A 16,831-nucleotide genomic window follows, 5' to 3' on the forward strand; every position below is an offset into this window, starting at 1 on the left:
CCCCACAACCTGCATAAAACCATTCAAGGGAAGGCACTCCCATGCCTCCCACACCAGGAGCAATAGGTATTGGGTCACTCCAAGTCTTGGCCCAATCATCAGAACAGTTGTTTCCTGATGGCTTCCCCATCTGGCTGCACAGAGATGTTGGTTTGTAACTCCAGCTGGATTTTTTCCTAAACACGAAACCCATCTCACTTAGTTATAAAATAGAAATGATGAATGAGGCCCTGGCCCATGAAGCAAGGATCAAGTGCTCTTGATCCTGCACTGCAGGTCTTGGGCAGGACAGCATGCTCTGCTGCTACCCAACTAATGGCCAAATATGGCAAAACGTCTTCATTTCTTCATTTCCCCCCTTTTAAAATATGTAGGAAATTCCACTGAAAAAGGCCTCAACATTAAAAGACCACTGAGTGCAAAGGGAAGTACTCAGAGCCTGGCAATGGTGACATTAAGGTACCTTCACAGTCTTAACCGTTCCTCTGAAGCCAGCCTGGCCTACTGTCTGATGTGGATGGGACAGTCCAGTACTTTCAGCCTATAGCCTGGGTCTCCTAGTCTCTAAGTAACTAGGACTAAGCATGTGTTCTTGTTTCTTCCCACAGTGCCATGACTACTAGGAGCTGCTGCTGTGGAAACCAGTGTTTCTCCCTGATGTTCTTCACTGTTCTCTTGGCCTCTTCCCCTCTGTCTCCAGAATGACTCTCTGTAGATCCAGAAGCTGACACCACCCTACCTGCCCTCCCCCTTTGGACCTGGGAGCAATTTCAAATGCCTCAGAGAAGCAGGTGAGGGGAGAGAGGAAGAGAAGATTCCAGGCAGCAAGTTCCTGGAAGAGGGAAACCTCAGGAAGGAGATCTGACACACAAGGAAGCCAGAGAGACACTTCAAGTCCCACCACTTGCCTTAATCATCGCTTTCTACCTGGTGCTCAGGATTCAAGTGCAAAGAGTGTCACGGACAGCAGCTGTTACCGGGTTGGAGACAATGCTTAATTCACGCCAGCATTGAGCCCCGGCACCTCTAGGCTTGGCAGTTCCTAGCCCTGGCACCTCTGGGCCTGGCAGTTCATGGCCCTGGCACCTCTGGGCTTGGCAGTTCCTAGCCCTGGCACCTCTGGGCCTGGCAGTTCATGGCCCTGGCACCTCTGGGCTTGCTGCATCCGTTATGAACGTAAAAAAAAATGGTTTGAGCCCAAGCACCTAATAGCTTGATCCCCGGCACCTCTTTCATTACAAATTAAGCACTAGCTGGAGGCAGACAGCCCGATGCAGGTTGGACAGCTCCCTCACTTTTCGTTGATCAAGATTTCTCTGGGGCTAGGCCTCTGTATTTTGTTGGTGTTGGTCTGGCTCACTTGGCAACGCTACCAGTAACCAGCAGCTCCTCAAAGCAGGAATACAGATTCTGGATTCTGGATCAAGGCTGGGCACCTCCCATGATCGGAGGCTTGCTGAGACTCTCACCCAGCTGATCAGCCAAAGGAAGAGCCTTGTACCACCAGGGACGCTTAGAAATCTCTTGTGTCAGGTGTAAAGAGGGATCCTTGTGAAAGGTCAATAGACACAAGCGTATCCCTCGTCACAGTTGCAGCCTTGCGTTTCTGGTACCTACCATCAGTTGGGTGACCCCTTGTGGAACCTGGTGGGTGTAACACTGCCCTGCATTTCGACAGTAGAAACAGGTGAGCTGGCGAGAAATGGGACAGGCAGGAAGTAAGCTGCCAGCTCTGTTTCTTTACTTCTTTACTTCCGCAGGTGGGTATTGTAGTTGTAAGAAAGCTTGACAGAGATCTTGTAGGTGTTTGTCTCTGTCTGAGGGGTTGGAGCAAATGCGGTTGTATCGCAGAGCTTGGCTGTAGACGATGGATCGTGTGGTGTGGTCAGGGTGAAAGCTGGAGGCATGCAGGTAGGAATAGCAGTCAGTAGGTTTCCGGTATAGGGTGGTGTTTATGTGACCATTGTTTATTAGCACTGTAGTGTCCAGGAAGTGGATCTCTTGTGTGGACTGGACCAGGCTGAGGTTGGTGGTGGGATGGAAATTGTTAAAATCATGGTGGAATTCCTCAAGGGCTTCTTTTCCATGCGTCCAGATGATGAAGATGTCATCAATATAGCGCAAGTAGAGTAGGGGCTTTAGGGGACGAGAGCTGAGGAAGCGTTGTTCTAAATCAGCCATAAAAATGTTGGCATACTGTGGGGCCATGCAGGTACCCATAGCAGTGCCGCTGATCTGAAGGTATACATTGTCCCCAAATGTGAAATAGTTATGGGTAAGGACAAAGTCACAAAGTTCAGCCACCAGGTTAGCCGTGACATTATCGGGGATAGTGTTCCTGACGGCTTGTAGTCCATCTTTGTGTGGAATGTTGGTGTAGAGGGCTTCTACATCCATAGTGGCCAGGATGGTGTTATCAGGAAGATCACCGATGGATTGAAGTTTCCTCAGGAAGTCAGTGGTGTCTCAAAGGTAGCTGGGAGTGCTGGTAGCGTAGGGCCTGAGGAGGGAGTCTACATAGCCAGACAATCCTGCTGTCAGGGTGCCAATGCCTGAGATGATGGGGCGCCCAGGATTTCCAGGTTTATGGATCTTGGGTAGTAGATAGAATATCCCAGGTCGGGGTTCCAGGGGTGTGTCTGTGCGGATTTGATCTTGTGCTTTTTCAGGAAGTTTCTTGAGCAAATGCTGTAGTTGCTTTTGGTAACTCTCAGTGGGATCAGAGGGTAATGGCTTGTAGAAAGTGGTGTTGGAGAGCTGCCGAGCAGCCTCTTGTTCATATTCCGACCTATTCATGATGACAACAGCACCTCCTTTGTCAGCCTTTTTGATTATGATGTCAGAGTTGTTTCTGAGGCTGTGGATGGCATTGTGTTCCGCACGGCTGAGGTTATGGGGCAAGTGGTGCTGCTTTTCCACAATTTCAGCCCGTGCACGTCGGCGGAAGCACTCTATGTAGAAGTCCAGTCTGCTGTTTCGACCTTCAGGAGGAGTCCACCTAGAATCCCTCTTTCTGTAGTGTTGGTAGGGAGACCTCTGTGGATTAGTATGTTGTTCAGAGGTATTCTGAGTAATTATTACAGTGATGCACAACTGGTTTTGTCAGTAAATTCAGAAACTGACAGTATATACCTGGGGGTTGGTAAATGCCAGTTAAATGGCTTCATTACCACTTGAATGGCTCTCTAACAGTTTCAGTGTTGTGCTAATAGGTCTAGCAGGTTGGAGGCTTTTTCACTTTTAAGTACTACATCCCCTGTCCTTGCTTACAGACAACCCACCAACCTGAAGCAAATACTCACCAGCACCCACACACCACACAACAAAAACACTAACTCAGGAACCTATCCTTGCAACAAAGCCCGTTGCCAACTCTGTCCACATATCTATTCAAGGGACACCATCATAGGGTCTAATCACATCAGCCACACTATCAGAGGCTTGTTCACCTGCACATCTACCAATGTGATATATGCCATCATGTGCCAGCAATGCCCCTCTGCCATGTACATTGGTCAAACCGGACAGTCTCTACGTAAAAGAATAAATGGAAACAAATCAGACGTCAAGAATTATAACATTCAAAAACCAGTCAGAGAACACTTCAATCTCTTTGGTCACTCGATTACAGCCCTAAAAGTCGCAATATTACAACAAAAAAACTTCAAAAACCAACTCCAGTGAGAGACTGCTGAACTGGAATTAATTTGCAAACTGGACACCATTAAATTAGGCTTGAATAAAGACTGGGAGTGGATGCGTCATTACACAAAGTAAAACTAATTCCCCATGCTTATTTTACCCCCCTACTGTTACTCTCACCTTCTTGTCAACTGTTGGAAATGGGCCATCCTGATTATCACCACAAAATGTTTTTTTCTCCTGCTGATAATAGCCCACCTTAACTGATCACTCTCCTTATAGTGTGTATGGCAACACCCATTGTTTATGTTCTCTGTGTGTATACATCTTCCTACTGTATTTTCCACTGCATGCATCCGATGAAGTGGGTTTTAGCTCACGAAAGCTTATGCTCAAATAAATTTGTTAGTCTTCAAGGTGCCACAAGTACTCCTCGTTCTTTTTGCGGATACAGACTAACACAGCTGCTACTCTGAAACCTCTGGAGGAAGACTCACCAGGCTGCGACAGCCAGCTGTGGTGGGAGCCTGCAGGAAGGGTCAGAACAGGAATAGGAAGAGGTGACAGGGTGGACACTAAGACCCAGGGGTGCCCCAAATTTTCAAGTGCCCTACGCAGCTGCTAAGGACGGCCCTGGTGGGAGGTTCTAGACGAGCATTCACCACCACTTTGCAGCACGCTGGGTGGGGCTCTTTCCAGCCATAGAACTGCAGGGCTGAGAGAGCCCAGACATATTCGGGATGGGTCTGCCCCGGCCTCTTCTCCAGAGGATGTGTGTGCCCTGCCAAGATAGGAAGGACTGTATAGATTTCAGGCTACACTTATTAAATATTCATTACTAGGATGAAATGGCTTTTATTTTATTACACACTCCATTGTTTACCACAAACAATAATGCAGCCTCGTTCCGGGCCAGGCTAATATTCCTAGGTGTTTATGGCATGAAATGCAATCCAGACTAAGCTTTTCAAAGGAACCGAAGAGAATTAGGCAGCCAGAACCTCCTTGAGGCGCCTATGAAGATCCCTACCTCGTAAAGGAATTAAGATGGGATTTTCAATCTGCCTATGAGAGTTAGGAGCATACATCTCAAGTTCACCCTTAGTGTCAGAGTTTGACAGCGAAGTAAACGGTCAGCAGGGGCAGGGGAAAGAAGCAGTACAGTGATGCAGCTCAATGTGTTCTAGGCCAGGGAAATTCCAGGGTGATCACCAACAGTGCAGGAACACAACCTCTCAGCCTTTGCTTCTAAAACCATAGCAAACCTGTGTAAAATACTAACCATTATACAAAAGTTACACACTGCAAACTCTCTACAGCCCTCTAAGCAAATTAAAACATCACAATCATTCTGCAGAAGAGCTGGCCCAGCCATGCAGGGAACAAAAACGAAAACTTCCTGTAGCAATTCAGTGTATCCCGAAAAGGAGCACAGGCCTTTTCCGCTTGTCACAAAAGCAAGGGTGCAGGTACTCCGCCAACTCTGCAGCAAACACGACCAAAAATAAAATATCTGATTTAGGCATTAAAAAAATCTCAGTTAAAGAAACATTTGCAAAATGTTGCCCAGCAAAAGCTAAAAGGATCAGTAAAAATATAAGAAGCCTATTAGAGCAAGAAATGGGTCATAAAATATAGTTTAACTATAGCCAAAAACCAAAAAGCCCACAAAATTTCCAAAGTAATTTTAAAATCCCAACAAAACAATTTTAAAAAACCATTTGTGGAGTGTTAGCTCAAAATCTGCAAAGGATCTGAGTACCCCATCTTAGTCCCTGCTCCTGCCATGTGAAACAGCTGGGCAGAGCCCTGCAACCATATTGAGTCCCAGTAACCTCAGCCATGCTCCAGGTTGGCACAGGTTTCTGTCCACACGCTTCACATTGTAGGAGCAGGTCCTTCCAGCTGGTATTCCTGTGTCTGTCCCTTATACGCTGATACGAACAAACCTAGCCAACAAACAGAAAGGTGACAGTGAAATAAAGGATCATCGTAACGGTGTTTAAAACCCCACAAAGTTCAATCAGATTTCAAACAATAGAGTAAACAGAACGAAAAAGCTAAACAATATGCGAATGAATCTGGCATGTTGTGAAACTTTCAAGAACACTGCATGGTGCCTTCAAACACCAATTGTTAGAACTGGTTAAAAATGGGAGGATTTTTCTGCAGAAAATTTTGATTGTCAGAAACTGAACAATTTGATTCAGAACTCCCAGCATCGTGGGTACTGGGAGCTATAGTTGGGGGTGGCTAATGCTGCCATTCTCTTATCATAAGGTTGCTGATGCAACCCAGATTCAGATCCCTTGTGCATATGGAGTCCTAGCGTAGTGCACCGGTCACAAGCACCTTCTAGCTAACTGACCAGGTCACACTCACCACAGAAGAGAGGAAGGTCCAGTTCTGTTCAGCCGAATCAACAGGGGGAATTTCAGTAAAACCTACACTGACATTTAGCCAAGACAATGGGGTTTACATTCCTACTTCTGCAAAAAGCAACACGAGCTCTTCTTATTCACATTTGGTCACAGGAAACATCACCTCCAGCAGCCTCCTTAGCACATGCTGCTTTGCTGGCACAGTAAAGATGCAAAGGCCCCCTGGGGAGCTGACAGAGGCAGACTGCTTTGCCCTCTTCTACAGATCAATGGGCCCTTTCCCAAGAGGGACAGCAAGGCAACCTGATAGCCCCTTCCACACTGGCCTCGCCATTCTCAGGATCAGCTAGGCTGGTTCAGAGTCCAGGTAAAGGACTGAGGAGTTAATGTGCCCCCATAACTGAGAGGGAGAGACAAAAAGGGAGGATTAAATGTGTGAACAAGGAGATAGGGACATCTCACCCAGAACCATGACCAATTCCAATTCACTGACATTGGAGCAATTCCTCTCCACCCAGACACTTGAACAGCAAATCCACAAGAAAAAGTCCTAGCAGTCAGCAAAAAGACAATGACACAGAAACACCTCAAGGTTGCTGTCAAAGTCAGATCAGAACTGCACACCGTATTCTCTAAAGTGTCATCTTATGTGCTTCTTCATCTCTCATAAACTGACCCAAATAGAACAATTTCCAGAGGTGACCTGAGAATCCTGAGCAGTTTTCTTTCTCCACAGGGCAAGCCTGCTGTCATCCGGTGCTGAGACAGAGAGTACTTTGAACACTCTTTCCAATTGCTGATTACCAGCCGAACACACACAAGTGTAACAAGTTTTCCCTAACCCCCAAACACAAGCAGGCCTCTCTACTTGGGTGAGCTCCTCATGGGACTTTACACAGTATATTATGCTGCTTCTGACAGGAAGCAAGATGCCTGGACTGTTTACAATCTAGCTCGAACACCAGATCTTACTCAACAAGAAACTACTGACAGTGACCATTACAATCTGATAACTTCCTACTTAGCTATTCAATTGGTTTTGTTTCTGTGTCTGTTTTAATAAGAAGCACTAGAAAATTCCATTGCAAAGCCAAACACTCAAAAGTTAGGAAATGCCAGTATTAACATTGCCTGTGCAATCTTAATTCCACTCCTTTGTGTGTATCCATTAGGAGAAAGTTTGATCACAGACAGTTTTTTCCCAACAGTTCCTCTGTCTCATTCAGTGCAGAGTTGGAAGATGTGTAATGAAAGGCTGAAGTCTGCTTTGGTCAAGGCTGGTCTTATGCTTTAGGCAATGGAAAAATGCCACAGATCTCCCATGTGATGCTGGGCAAGTCACTTAGCTAGGAGAAAAGCAAACCCAGTTGAGACTGTTTCATTTAGAGAAGGGAAGATTAAAACGTGATGAGAGGAGTAAAGCATTTAAATGACCTCAGGATTATTACAGTAAACACTATAGTTAAGCTTGCCAAACAATTTCCCTTACAATAGCCACTTTTCACATTTTTTATACCTCTTGGAAACTCTTTCTGCACTGAAATTTTACATGCTTGGTTTCTGTCGCAAGGTGTTTTTTGTTTTGGTTTGGTTTGCTTTGGGGTTTTTTTGTAAAATTTGAGCAAAATCTATCCAGTTTTTGAGTTATCAGTAAGCGAAAAGAATAGTTTTCCCATTTTAAAACATTGTTCCAATAGGTTTTTCCAGGACCAAAGGGCAGAAACAGCTGGGCCTTTAAATCTGAGATTAATCCTAGACATATTAGTGAATATCTAGTATGTGTTTTACTGCACTTCCAAGCACTCATTGTACAGTGATCAGTAATGAATGTCTGAAAATCCAGCTGGGTGTCTGGGCAGCAACGTATGCCACTAAGGCACCAATCCTGCAAAGAATTATGCAGAGTTTTGTGAGTAGTTCCACGGGCTGGGGTGGCACAGGCTAGCCGCCCGGGTACAATCCCACCTGACCCCACAAGCTGCCACCATGGCCACTCTGCTATTTTTAGCGCCCTAGCTTGAGCAGAGCTAGCACGGGTCTGTCTACCACACCGGAAATCACCCTCCCAGGGGCAGCGTGTGAAGTTAAATATGTATATAAGTCTTTGTGGGATCAGAATCTTAGGTTTAAGCTATCGTGTGAACTCTGGATATGATGCACGTGTGTCCTGCTAAACCAATTTAACAGGGAAATTACTAGTGCACTGAAGCCAAGACCTGCCACAGTGAAGATTCCTACATTAATGCTAAATTTGGCATGTTGCACATATAAGGTGAAATCCCAGCTCCAAAGAGTCAATGGGAATTTTGTGGTTGACTTCAATGGATTTCACCCACTGAATATTTTCTATTCCTGGTTTACCCTGATAAATGTGCGGTTGAGTGTAGAGATACATTTTTACTGATTTTATTTTTATTGCATTCAAGATAAATATTAAGAGGAAGCATTACAAGAAAATCAGAGTACTGAATGGCATATCAGGTAACAAGGGGAAAGGGCTGCTAAAATGCTCAGTCAATAGGAGCACGTCTTACAAATTAAAAACACTTAGGAATTAAAAATTCTAGATAATTCTTAAATGACATCCTCACTTTTTCTTCCGATTGCATTTGTATGTAATATAAATGGAACGTATGATCATACACTGGCCCTTTCTTGTGTCAAAATGTAAAGACAAAGAGAGAGACAACAGAAGCTAAAAACATAAAGTAGTAGTCTTGTATGTTGGCTCTGCTTTATCCAGAGATTGGCCATAATTATCGTTGAATCAGCTAAATATCTGGCTTATTAGATCCTTTTTTTAAATTTCTTTCTGTTTTATTTTTGAAAAATTAATCCAGAATAAATATAGATAATAAACTTTTCTTCACCTCCATCTAATCTTCATTATAAACCTATTTGCTGGTAGGTTTCAGAGTAGCAGCCCTGTTAGTCTGTATTCGCAAAAAGAAAAGGAGTCCTTATGGCACCTTAGAGACTAACCAATTTATCTGAGCATGAGCTTTCGTGAGCTACAGCTCATTTATCTTGGGCAATGGATTGATTGACTTGAGGTGTCCCCTGAGCCATGGTATCAAATCCCTGGCCTTCGGGCTCTGTCCAGCTCACTTGATGCATTTATATGGCCTGCTTCGTATACTCAGAATCTCAGGTTTCATTTTAAAACAGCAGGTAACTCTCTAGTCTTCCTAGCTACAAAGAATGTCTTCCCAGAGCAAACCAAGCGTAACCAGCACAGTGACACTCCCTTAGGGTATGTTTACACTTAAAACGCTACAGTGGCCTAGCTACACTGCTGTAGCGCTTCAGTGTAGACACCCACTGCAGTGACGGCAGGGGCTCCCCTGTTGCTGTAGTTAATCCACCTCCCCGAGAGGTGGTATCTAGGTTGAAGGAAGAATTTTTCCAACCTAGCACTGCCTACATAGGGGGTTAGGTTGACACAGCTGTGTAGTTTTCACATCCCAGAGAGATGGAGCTAGGCCGATGTCAGTTTCCAGTGTAGACCAGCCCTGAGTCTGCGAACAGCCTGCAACGGTGACTCTGAGAGAGCTGATCTCCCAACCCCCTTTAATCTCACTGGAGTGTGAACTCTAGGCTCTGATGACATTTGAATGTAACTATTAACCATTGAATTGTTAGCGGACGTAATGGGGAAGGAGGTGGGAGTGAGACTGAGGCCAGGTCTACGCTACTGCTTTGAGCAGGGGGTTGGACTAGATGACCTCCTGAGGGCCCTTCCAGCCGTAATTTTCTATGAGTCTCTCTCAGGGCTGCACAATGTAGTTATACAGACCTAACCCATGTGTAGACAGCGCTGTGTTGGTGGGAGAGCTTCTCCCGTCGACGGAGCTGCCACCTGTCATAAAGGTGGATTGTCTATGCCAAGAGGGGAATCTCTCCAGCCCGCCTAGGAGCATCTTCACATAAGCACTACAGTTATGCAGCTGCACCAGTGCGGCACTTTAAGTGTAGACCCGCCCTCGTAGCACGGAGGCATTGGGCGTTACTGCAAGGAAGGGAATGGAGTGGGAAGACTCGAGGAGAGTGCTGGCAATAAGAGGCTTCAAAGGGGTGTTAAAGTAATCTCTGCCACTGATTACCTGAAAGGGAACATTAAGAATTTTATGATCTCAGGTTCAGGGTACACAACTTGGGCAAGGCACATGGGAGTGTCTCTCAAGGGAGAATAGGCATTTATCTGGGTTAGGCCACCAGACAAATATTACATCTAATCAGTTCTTCCTCAGTTGTGGGGATATTTTTTAGTGCCCACATGTAGGAAGTGTCTAGCATTTAGGTACATATGGAAATCTGTAGAAGGTAGATTAGATTAGTTTTGAGCTGTTCAAAATTCAGTGGTGTTGTATCTTGGACATAGGTGACATTGACAGTCCTTTAGTAGGTCATCTTTTAAAATGATCAGCCTCTTGTTCTGGAGGAGAGTCTGGCCCAAAGGAAGCACATGTATCTAGGACAACACTGAGAATTTGGCACTAGACCAGTGGTTCCCAAACTGGGGTTCGCGAACTCCTGGGAGTTCGCAGAACATTACAGGGGGTTCGCCAGAAAAATTTCACTAATGGCGGCCAGAGGACCCTGGGCTTTGGAGGCAGCACGTGGGACCCAGTTGCAGGGCAGACCGCCCGAGCCCCAGGGAGAGCGGGGCAGGGCAGTTGGGGCTGGCAGCCCGAGCCCCGGCGATCTGCGGGACCTGCAGCCTGACCTCAGTGGGGCTCAGTTGACCGGGGCGATCAACGGGGTCCAGCAGCAGGAGCCCCATGGGTTGCGGAGTGTGGAGGAAATTTAAACTTAAATCCCTGGAAATATTCATGTTTAGGAGGGGGTTTACAAGATTTCACAATTTAGTGAAAGGGGTTCGCGGGCTGTTAAATTTGGGAACCATGGCACTAGACCAATGTACGTGGTAACCTTTCTCCATATTGGCAGAGTGGGTCCTATTGGAGGATGTTGTCAGATCTCCTGAGGAATCTGCTCCATAAATCAGGTTGGCAGGAAGAGCAGCCGGCTGCCATGTCAGAGTGCTGTTATGTGCGGCTGTTATTCTGAGTTTTAGTACAATGTAATCAGTGCCGAACACAGAACTACAGATGCCCTGCGGTAGTATCCGCACTTGGGGAGGGTAACATACCTGTCGCTGGAGCCTCAGCAAGCTAATTCTTAGTCTCAGGTGTTCCTCTTTATTCTGTTGACTCAGTCAAACATCCATGGGTGTGAGTTCCTAAAGCACTCAGCTTGGGCCCAACTCTGAGTGCTAGTGAAAATCCTCCCAGAAGTTGGTACGTTATTCCACGTCAGGTCTTGAAGTGAGGGTTAGTAACTAGGGAGCAGATCTGGCATTGTTAGTTCAGTTAAAACGGGTATTGGTCCCACAGGACCTGAGGGGAACCTCCACTTTGCAATTAACTCAAGAGTCTTGCTGGCTGGGTGCACAGGAGAATCGCCTCTGACTGGACCTGGTCATATTTGCTCAAGAGCTACCTCCAGCGCTGAAGGCCTGTGAGAGACACATCTGGAATGGAAGTATGTATTTCACCAATCTCAAACAGGATGTTATCTGTCAAGAGAACAATGTTATGCTCTTTATCATGGACTGTGTTGCCCTAAATCTCTGGAGAATCTCTGATGGCTATTGCAAGTAGTTAAAGAGAAACAGGGGATGAAGTATGTCCTTCCCTTGCACGGCTCCTTAGAAATAAAGGCTCTGACTCAAAGTTCAAAAAAAGGGTTTCATGTGGAGAACTGCAAAAGGGTTGTAAACTGGTGTCCAAAATTACGTCTCCGGTACTATAAAAAGATAGTCCCAAAGAACCTCATAAAATGTCTCATCAGTGTGGGTGGATAATGACAGAGCTACAGAGAGAGGTTTGCTGATATCTTATTGCCTAGATTAATGATATTGCTCCCAGTATGTACAATCTTCTGGCCTTTTATGTTTTGTCAGGAGTGTGGGTATACTGGTTTTCTAACATGAATTGGGCAATTTTCCCTCTTTAAGGAAGTTATAGAACTTTTGAAGTACTTGAGACACTAAAAACTCCTGAACAAATGTATACAACTCACTGCTAAAGCCATCTGGTGCTGGAGACTTGCCATTTGGAAAGTCTTTTACAGCATTTTCAAATTCATCTGTTGATATGTCTACTTCAAATTGTACCTTTTTATGTTTCGATATTCAGTAATTGCAGGATTTTAGGAGACCTTAAGTGTGAATAGAATTTTCGGTAGAATTTTTAAACATCCAGTGATGTGGGCTGTCCAGACTGAGAGGCCTTGGGTCTGATTTCACAGCTTTGCTGAGTACCTGCCGCTCCCATTGACCTCAGCTGAAGTTGTGAGTGCTCAGCACATCAGATAATCAGGTGTGAGGTGTTTCAGGCTGGCATCCAGAAAATAAGCAATGCACACTAGTGGCCAGGCCCACCCCCACCAAGCACAGAAGCCATGCCAGTCACAACTGGTACCCAAACTGTAAGGGTTTCAGAACAGAATCAACTTCTGCACTCCCCCAGCAACAAAACACCCCGGGGTGCATTACTGGGCCAGGCACTCTGATGGTGGACACCCTGCTCTGCAGGAGCACTTGTTTGGTTTGCAGAAGGCACTGGTTACTGCTGGTGACAGCAACCCTGTTAGAGGGCAAACAACTTCTATTCCCAGAACAAATGCAGCATATACACAACCGCATTATAAGCTTCACCTCACCACGCCCACCCACAGGCCCCAGCCGCGACCTGGAAAAACCAGCCCTCAGACAAGAGGGTAGCATCCTGTCTCTGCCCATTCACCCTCCACTAGCATGATTCTATGACACGAACGCCTGCCTGCTAGGAACTGGATTGAGAGACCACACTTCCCATAGGCCAATCAAGTATCAGTATCTGTTATCGCTTGATACTGAATTACGCTCCTGTGACCAAGGATGTTAAGTTGAGACGGCCATCGGGGCGCAATCCAGGGCTCACTTGATAAGCTTTAACCATCTTGTGTTTGACACCAGGATGAAATCATAGAATCATAGAATCATAGAATATCAGGGTTGGAAGGGACCCCAGAAGGTCATCTAGTCCAACCCCCTGCTCAAAGCAGGACCAATTCCCAGTTAAATCATCAATGCCCAGTTAAATCATCAAATGTTTAACTCTTTCCCAGTGGGAGACACGCTAACTGCTGGAGCTCTGACTCACTGCACAGCAGCAGCGCTCACCTCCACTGACAACCAGGGACAGAAGAGGCAACTCCCAGAACGAGAGGTGTGCATGAGAGGAGGAGAGCACTGGGCATCAAAGGGGTCACCCAGCCAAGTGTCTGCAGGATACCTAGGGGGGTACCCAGGCAAGCAGAAACGTACAAGGCTGGGAGGGTTCAGGATTGTATTTATGCAATAACTGCTATCACTGAACCTCCTCAGCAGCTAAGAGCACGAGCCACTACGGCTTAAGCTAATGGAACGAGTCCCCTGCTAGGAGCCAGAGCAGAGTCAGAGCCTCTATAAAGCAAGCACAGAGATGGACATGTGACACACTGAACAGTGGATTACCCACAGCAACATCAGTACTAGTCAGCTCCTCCCCACACACAGCCCTGCACCCTCACTGCCCCTCTCTCCTTCCAGCCCAGGCTCCAGGACCCTGCGAGGTGGGAGGGTCACAGAGCCTGGGCTCCAGCCCGAGCCCAGAAGTCTACACAGTCATGAAACAGCCCCGCAGCCCAAGCTCCACGAGCCCAAGTCGCCTAGCACAGGCCAGCCACAGGGTTTTCTTTGCTGTGTAGACACACCCCGTCTTACTGCAGGTAAACTCACCATGGTCAGTGATCTTACCTCACAGTAAACTAAAGCTCCTGCTCTTCTCCATGTGTCACCTCAAGATAGTCCAAGGTAAAAAACGCATCTCTTTTAGTTGTGAAGACAAGGTCTCCAATATCTTATCAGGGAGTCAGGAAATTTGCATTTGCCAGATCAGGGGCTAATGAGGAACAACAGCACACCAGAGGTGCTGAACTCCAGTGAGCACAGCAGCTAGGCTTCCAGCAGCAGCTTCCAAATGCCCTTTCTCCCCCTTCTGAGAATACATCTGCAGCATGAACTGGGATTGTGATTCCCAGCCCATGTTATCACACTCACACTATCTCTCCTTGAGCTAATGGACTAAAACCAGTAGCATAGCTGGGATAGCATGCACAGCGGAGAGCAGTAGCATGGGCGAGCCTTGACGAGTACAAGCCCGCCTCCACCCCACGGGTACCGTGCTGCACTCGTTACACTCTAATTTTGAGTGTGACTCCCTAACAAAGTGAACTTTTCAAGTGTTTGCATTAAACAGGGCGTTCAAAAAAACCAAACGAGTTCAAAGTATCTAAACTAAAGCCACGTCCCTTCGCACTTAATTAGTTTTCACTTTTAGTTTCTCTAATGTGCCAAACCTGCCACTTCGCCATAGAGTTTTCCAGGAATACAGGGTAGACATGTCCTAAATATCTATTGTAAAAAACCCAACCCCTTTTCAGGCCTCTCTGTCTATCACTGTAATAATGGGCCCAGACTCTATTTTTCCCCTTTTCAGAAAGCCTGGCTGGGCCATTCCTGTGTCCCACACGCTGTCCTTGGTGGGGTTCTCACAGTAATTCCTGGATTCCCCAAGAGGACATGGAGGGAGTGTGACATGTCCTGGGGAGGAGGGAACTTACAAACCGTGGAACGCTGTTGCCCTATCCCTAGGGAGATGCTGGGTGGAGTTAAGCACTGGACTGGCTGAATGATCCCTGGGGTTCTCTGCAAACTGTGGTGCCTGTGTCTGGGACCAGCAGGCCCACACCGTATCACCTCAGCAGATAAAGGATCTCATGGAAGAAGCTTCCAGTTAATCCCGTCATACTCTTCAGTCGCAAAGCCAGGAGCTCCCTCCATAGTGAGGAGAGGCTGCCGAGACAAAAAGATCTACCTTCCCCTTTGCACTGCACAGTGACTGCATCTGCTGAGAACCAGCACACGCCCACAGTCAGCAGCCCCAGGCAGCTCTCATCCAAGCTCCACAAAACATCCTCCAGCACTGGCCAAAGTACAGCCAGTTGGAGATCCCTGCAAAAGGGCAACTAGCTGGACAGGTGCCTTCACTCTCAGTCCTCCAAGCAGCACAGTCATTCCTTGGGACTGACCTCAAGCCCACAGCAAAGCTTTGCCGAGCCATAGATGTGAGGGTTCAGTCACGGAGAGACAGTTACTGCCTGGGCCTCTCTCCACACCAAGTCAGCGCTGGTGTCTCATCTCACAAGCACCCCGGCCGAAACACCAGCGTGAATCTCTTCCTCTCACTGGAACACATGCGGCAGTTCCCCACCTGAAAGCAAAGGGCCTTACCTTGGAGGAGCCATCTGCCGGGTCGTGTCTGAGCCCCTCTATTGCACACTGAGGCCTAACGCTCTCCAGGGCTTGCGCTGGTGCCTCCCATCGGCCTGGGGCCCACAGGGAGCTTGCCTGGGATTGCACCAGGACTGACCGTCCCTCTAGACCAGGCTGTGACACCCCAGGACTCAGTTCAAGAACCACCCCGTTGCCAATATCCCCCAAAGGGGCTCCACCTTCTTGCACATCTGCCACCAAGGGCGAGTCCTGACATACAAGACCTTCAGGGACTACGCTGCTGTGCCATGCTGGGCAGCCCTGACATGGTGACAGCTGTATTAAGTCAGCATGTGGCTTCTTTTCTTCCTGCTTCTCCATGTCTTTCTGTGGGGCAATGTGCTTCTCTCAAACACTGATCTCACCCTGTCTATGGCTAGGAATTTTTTGCAGCCACAAAGCTCTAGAGGACAGGATAAAAACCCTGAAGGCATCACAGCCTGAGCACCGGAGAGGATCCCAGGAACATCTTGGGCTGCATTTCTTCACTGCTGGGATAAAAGGAAATGGAAGAGTCTCTCTGCTAGGAAAGGGTTACCTTGCATCATCCTCATTGTAACCTGTCAAAGATTTTGCAGACTGAAAATCCACGGTGTGAGCTCCCCCTCCTTCCCATCATACAAAGACTGCTAAATGAACGGCAGAATATCAAGGTCTGTGTTCTCAGCTGCAGCTCCTCAATGCACCGGCTCTGTCATCACTCAGCAGGGTCTCCGGTTCTCATTCCCAGAGCAAACAGCATCCAAGCAGGGCTGCTTATTTATTCAGGGTCTGATGCTCATCTGCAGCTCTGTGCTACGGAGGCCTTGTCCGATCTAGTGCTTGCCTCATACTCACACACACTGAAGCGATGACGTAAGTGGAGGGGCTGGTAAAGTTGTCAGCCCTTAATAGCTCCAAGGAATCCTTCCGTGCTGCTTGCTAGATTTTTCCAGTGCACGCTCCATTGCCAGCTGTGGAATCACTAAAATCACCAGCACAAATAGTGCAAAGTCATCAATATTAAGATGGGACTTGCACCTAGTAGGACTGTGTAGCTCCTGTGAGCCCTCCAATAGGAAGAGACTTCTGGTTTCCATGGAAATCATGCTGGAATGGTATGTTTGCTGCCTATTGATTAGAGGTTAGGGTACTGCAATACAGAGCTGTCAGACAACATGCATTTCTAATCCACAGCTACCTCTGCTGAACCAAAATTGACAGCATGCACCCCAAATCCCTACTGGACTCAGAACCAAAGAACCCCTGTCATCTCAGTCTTTAATCACTTTCTAACTCTTTGGCTGAAGCAGCTCTGCATTGTGACAGCTACGTGTATGTTCTTGGGGGACAGGTGTGGGTTACCGCAACTGCAGTCCAACAATATAGAGACCTCAGCAGAACCAGC

At 47.1% G+C, this 16,831-nt stretch overlaps 1 protein-coding gene across 2 annotated transcripts in view; it reads right to left on the bottom strand.

Moving 5' to 3' along the window:
• Window positions 1–16,373, bottom strand: part of TSPOAP1 (TSPO associated protein 1) — a 232,948-nt gene extending 216,575 nt beyond the window's left edge. Inside the window, exon 1 of one of the 2 annotated variants that reach the window (XM_084651357.1) lies at window positions 15,403–16,373. In XM_084651357.1, coding sequence (XP_084507483.1) covers window positions 15,403–15,765 — 363 coding nt within the window. In that variant the 5' untranslated portion in view covers window positions 15,766–16,373. The remainder of the gene's footprint in view (window positions 1–15,402) is intronic. The other variant, XM_084651358.1, reaches the window with a different exon arrangement.
• Window positions 16,374–16,831: the final 458 nt, after the last annotated feature.

This window comes from Lepidochelys olivacea (assembly GCF_965140295.1).
Source record: "Lepidochelys olivacea isolate rLepOli2 genome assembly, chromosome: 17".
In the NCBI taxonomy this organism is placed as follows: domain Eukaryota; kingdom Metazoa; phylum Chordata; order Testudines; family Cheloniidae; genus Lepidochelys; species Lepidochelys olivacea.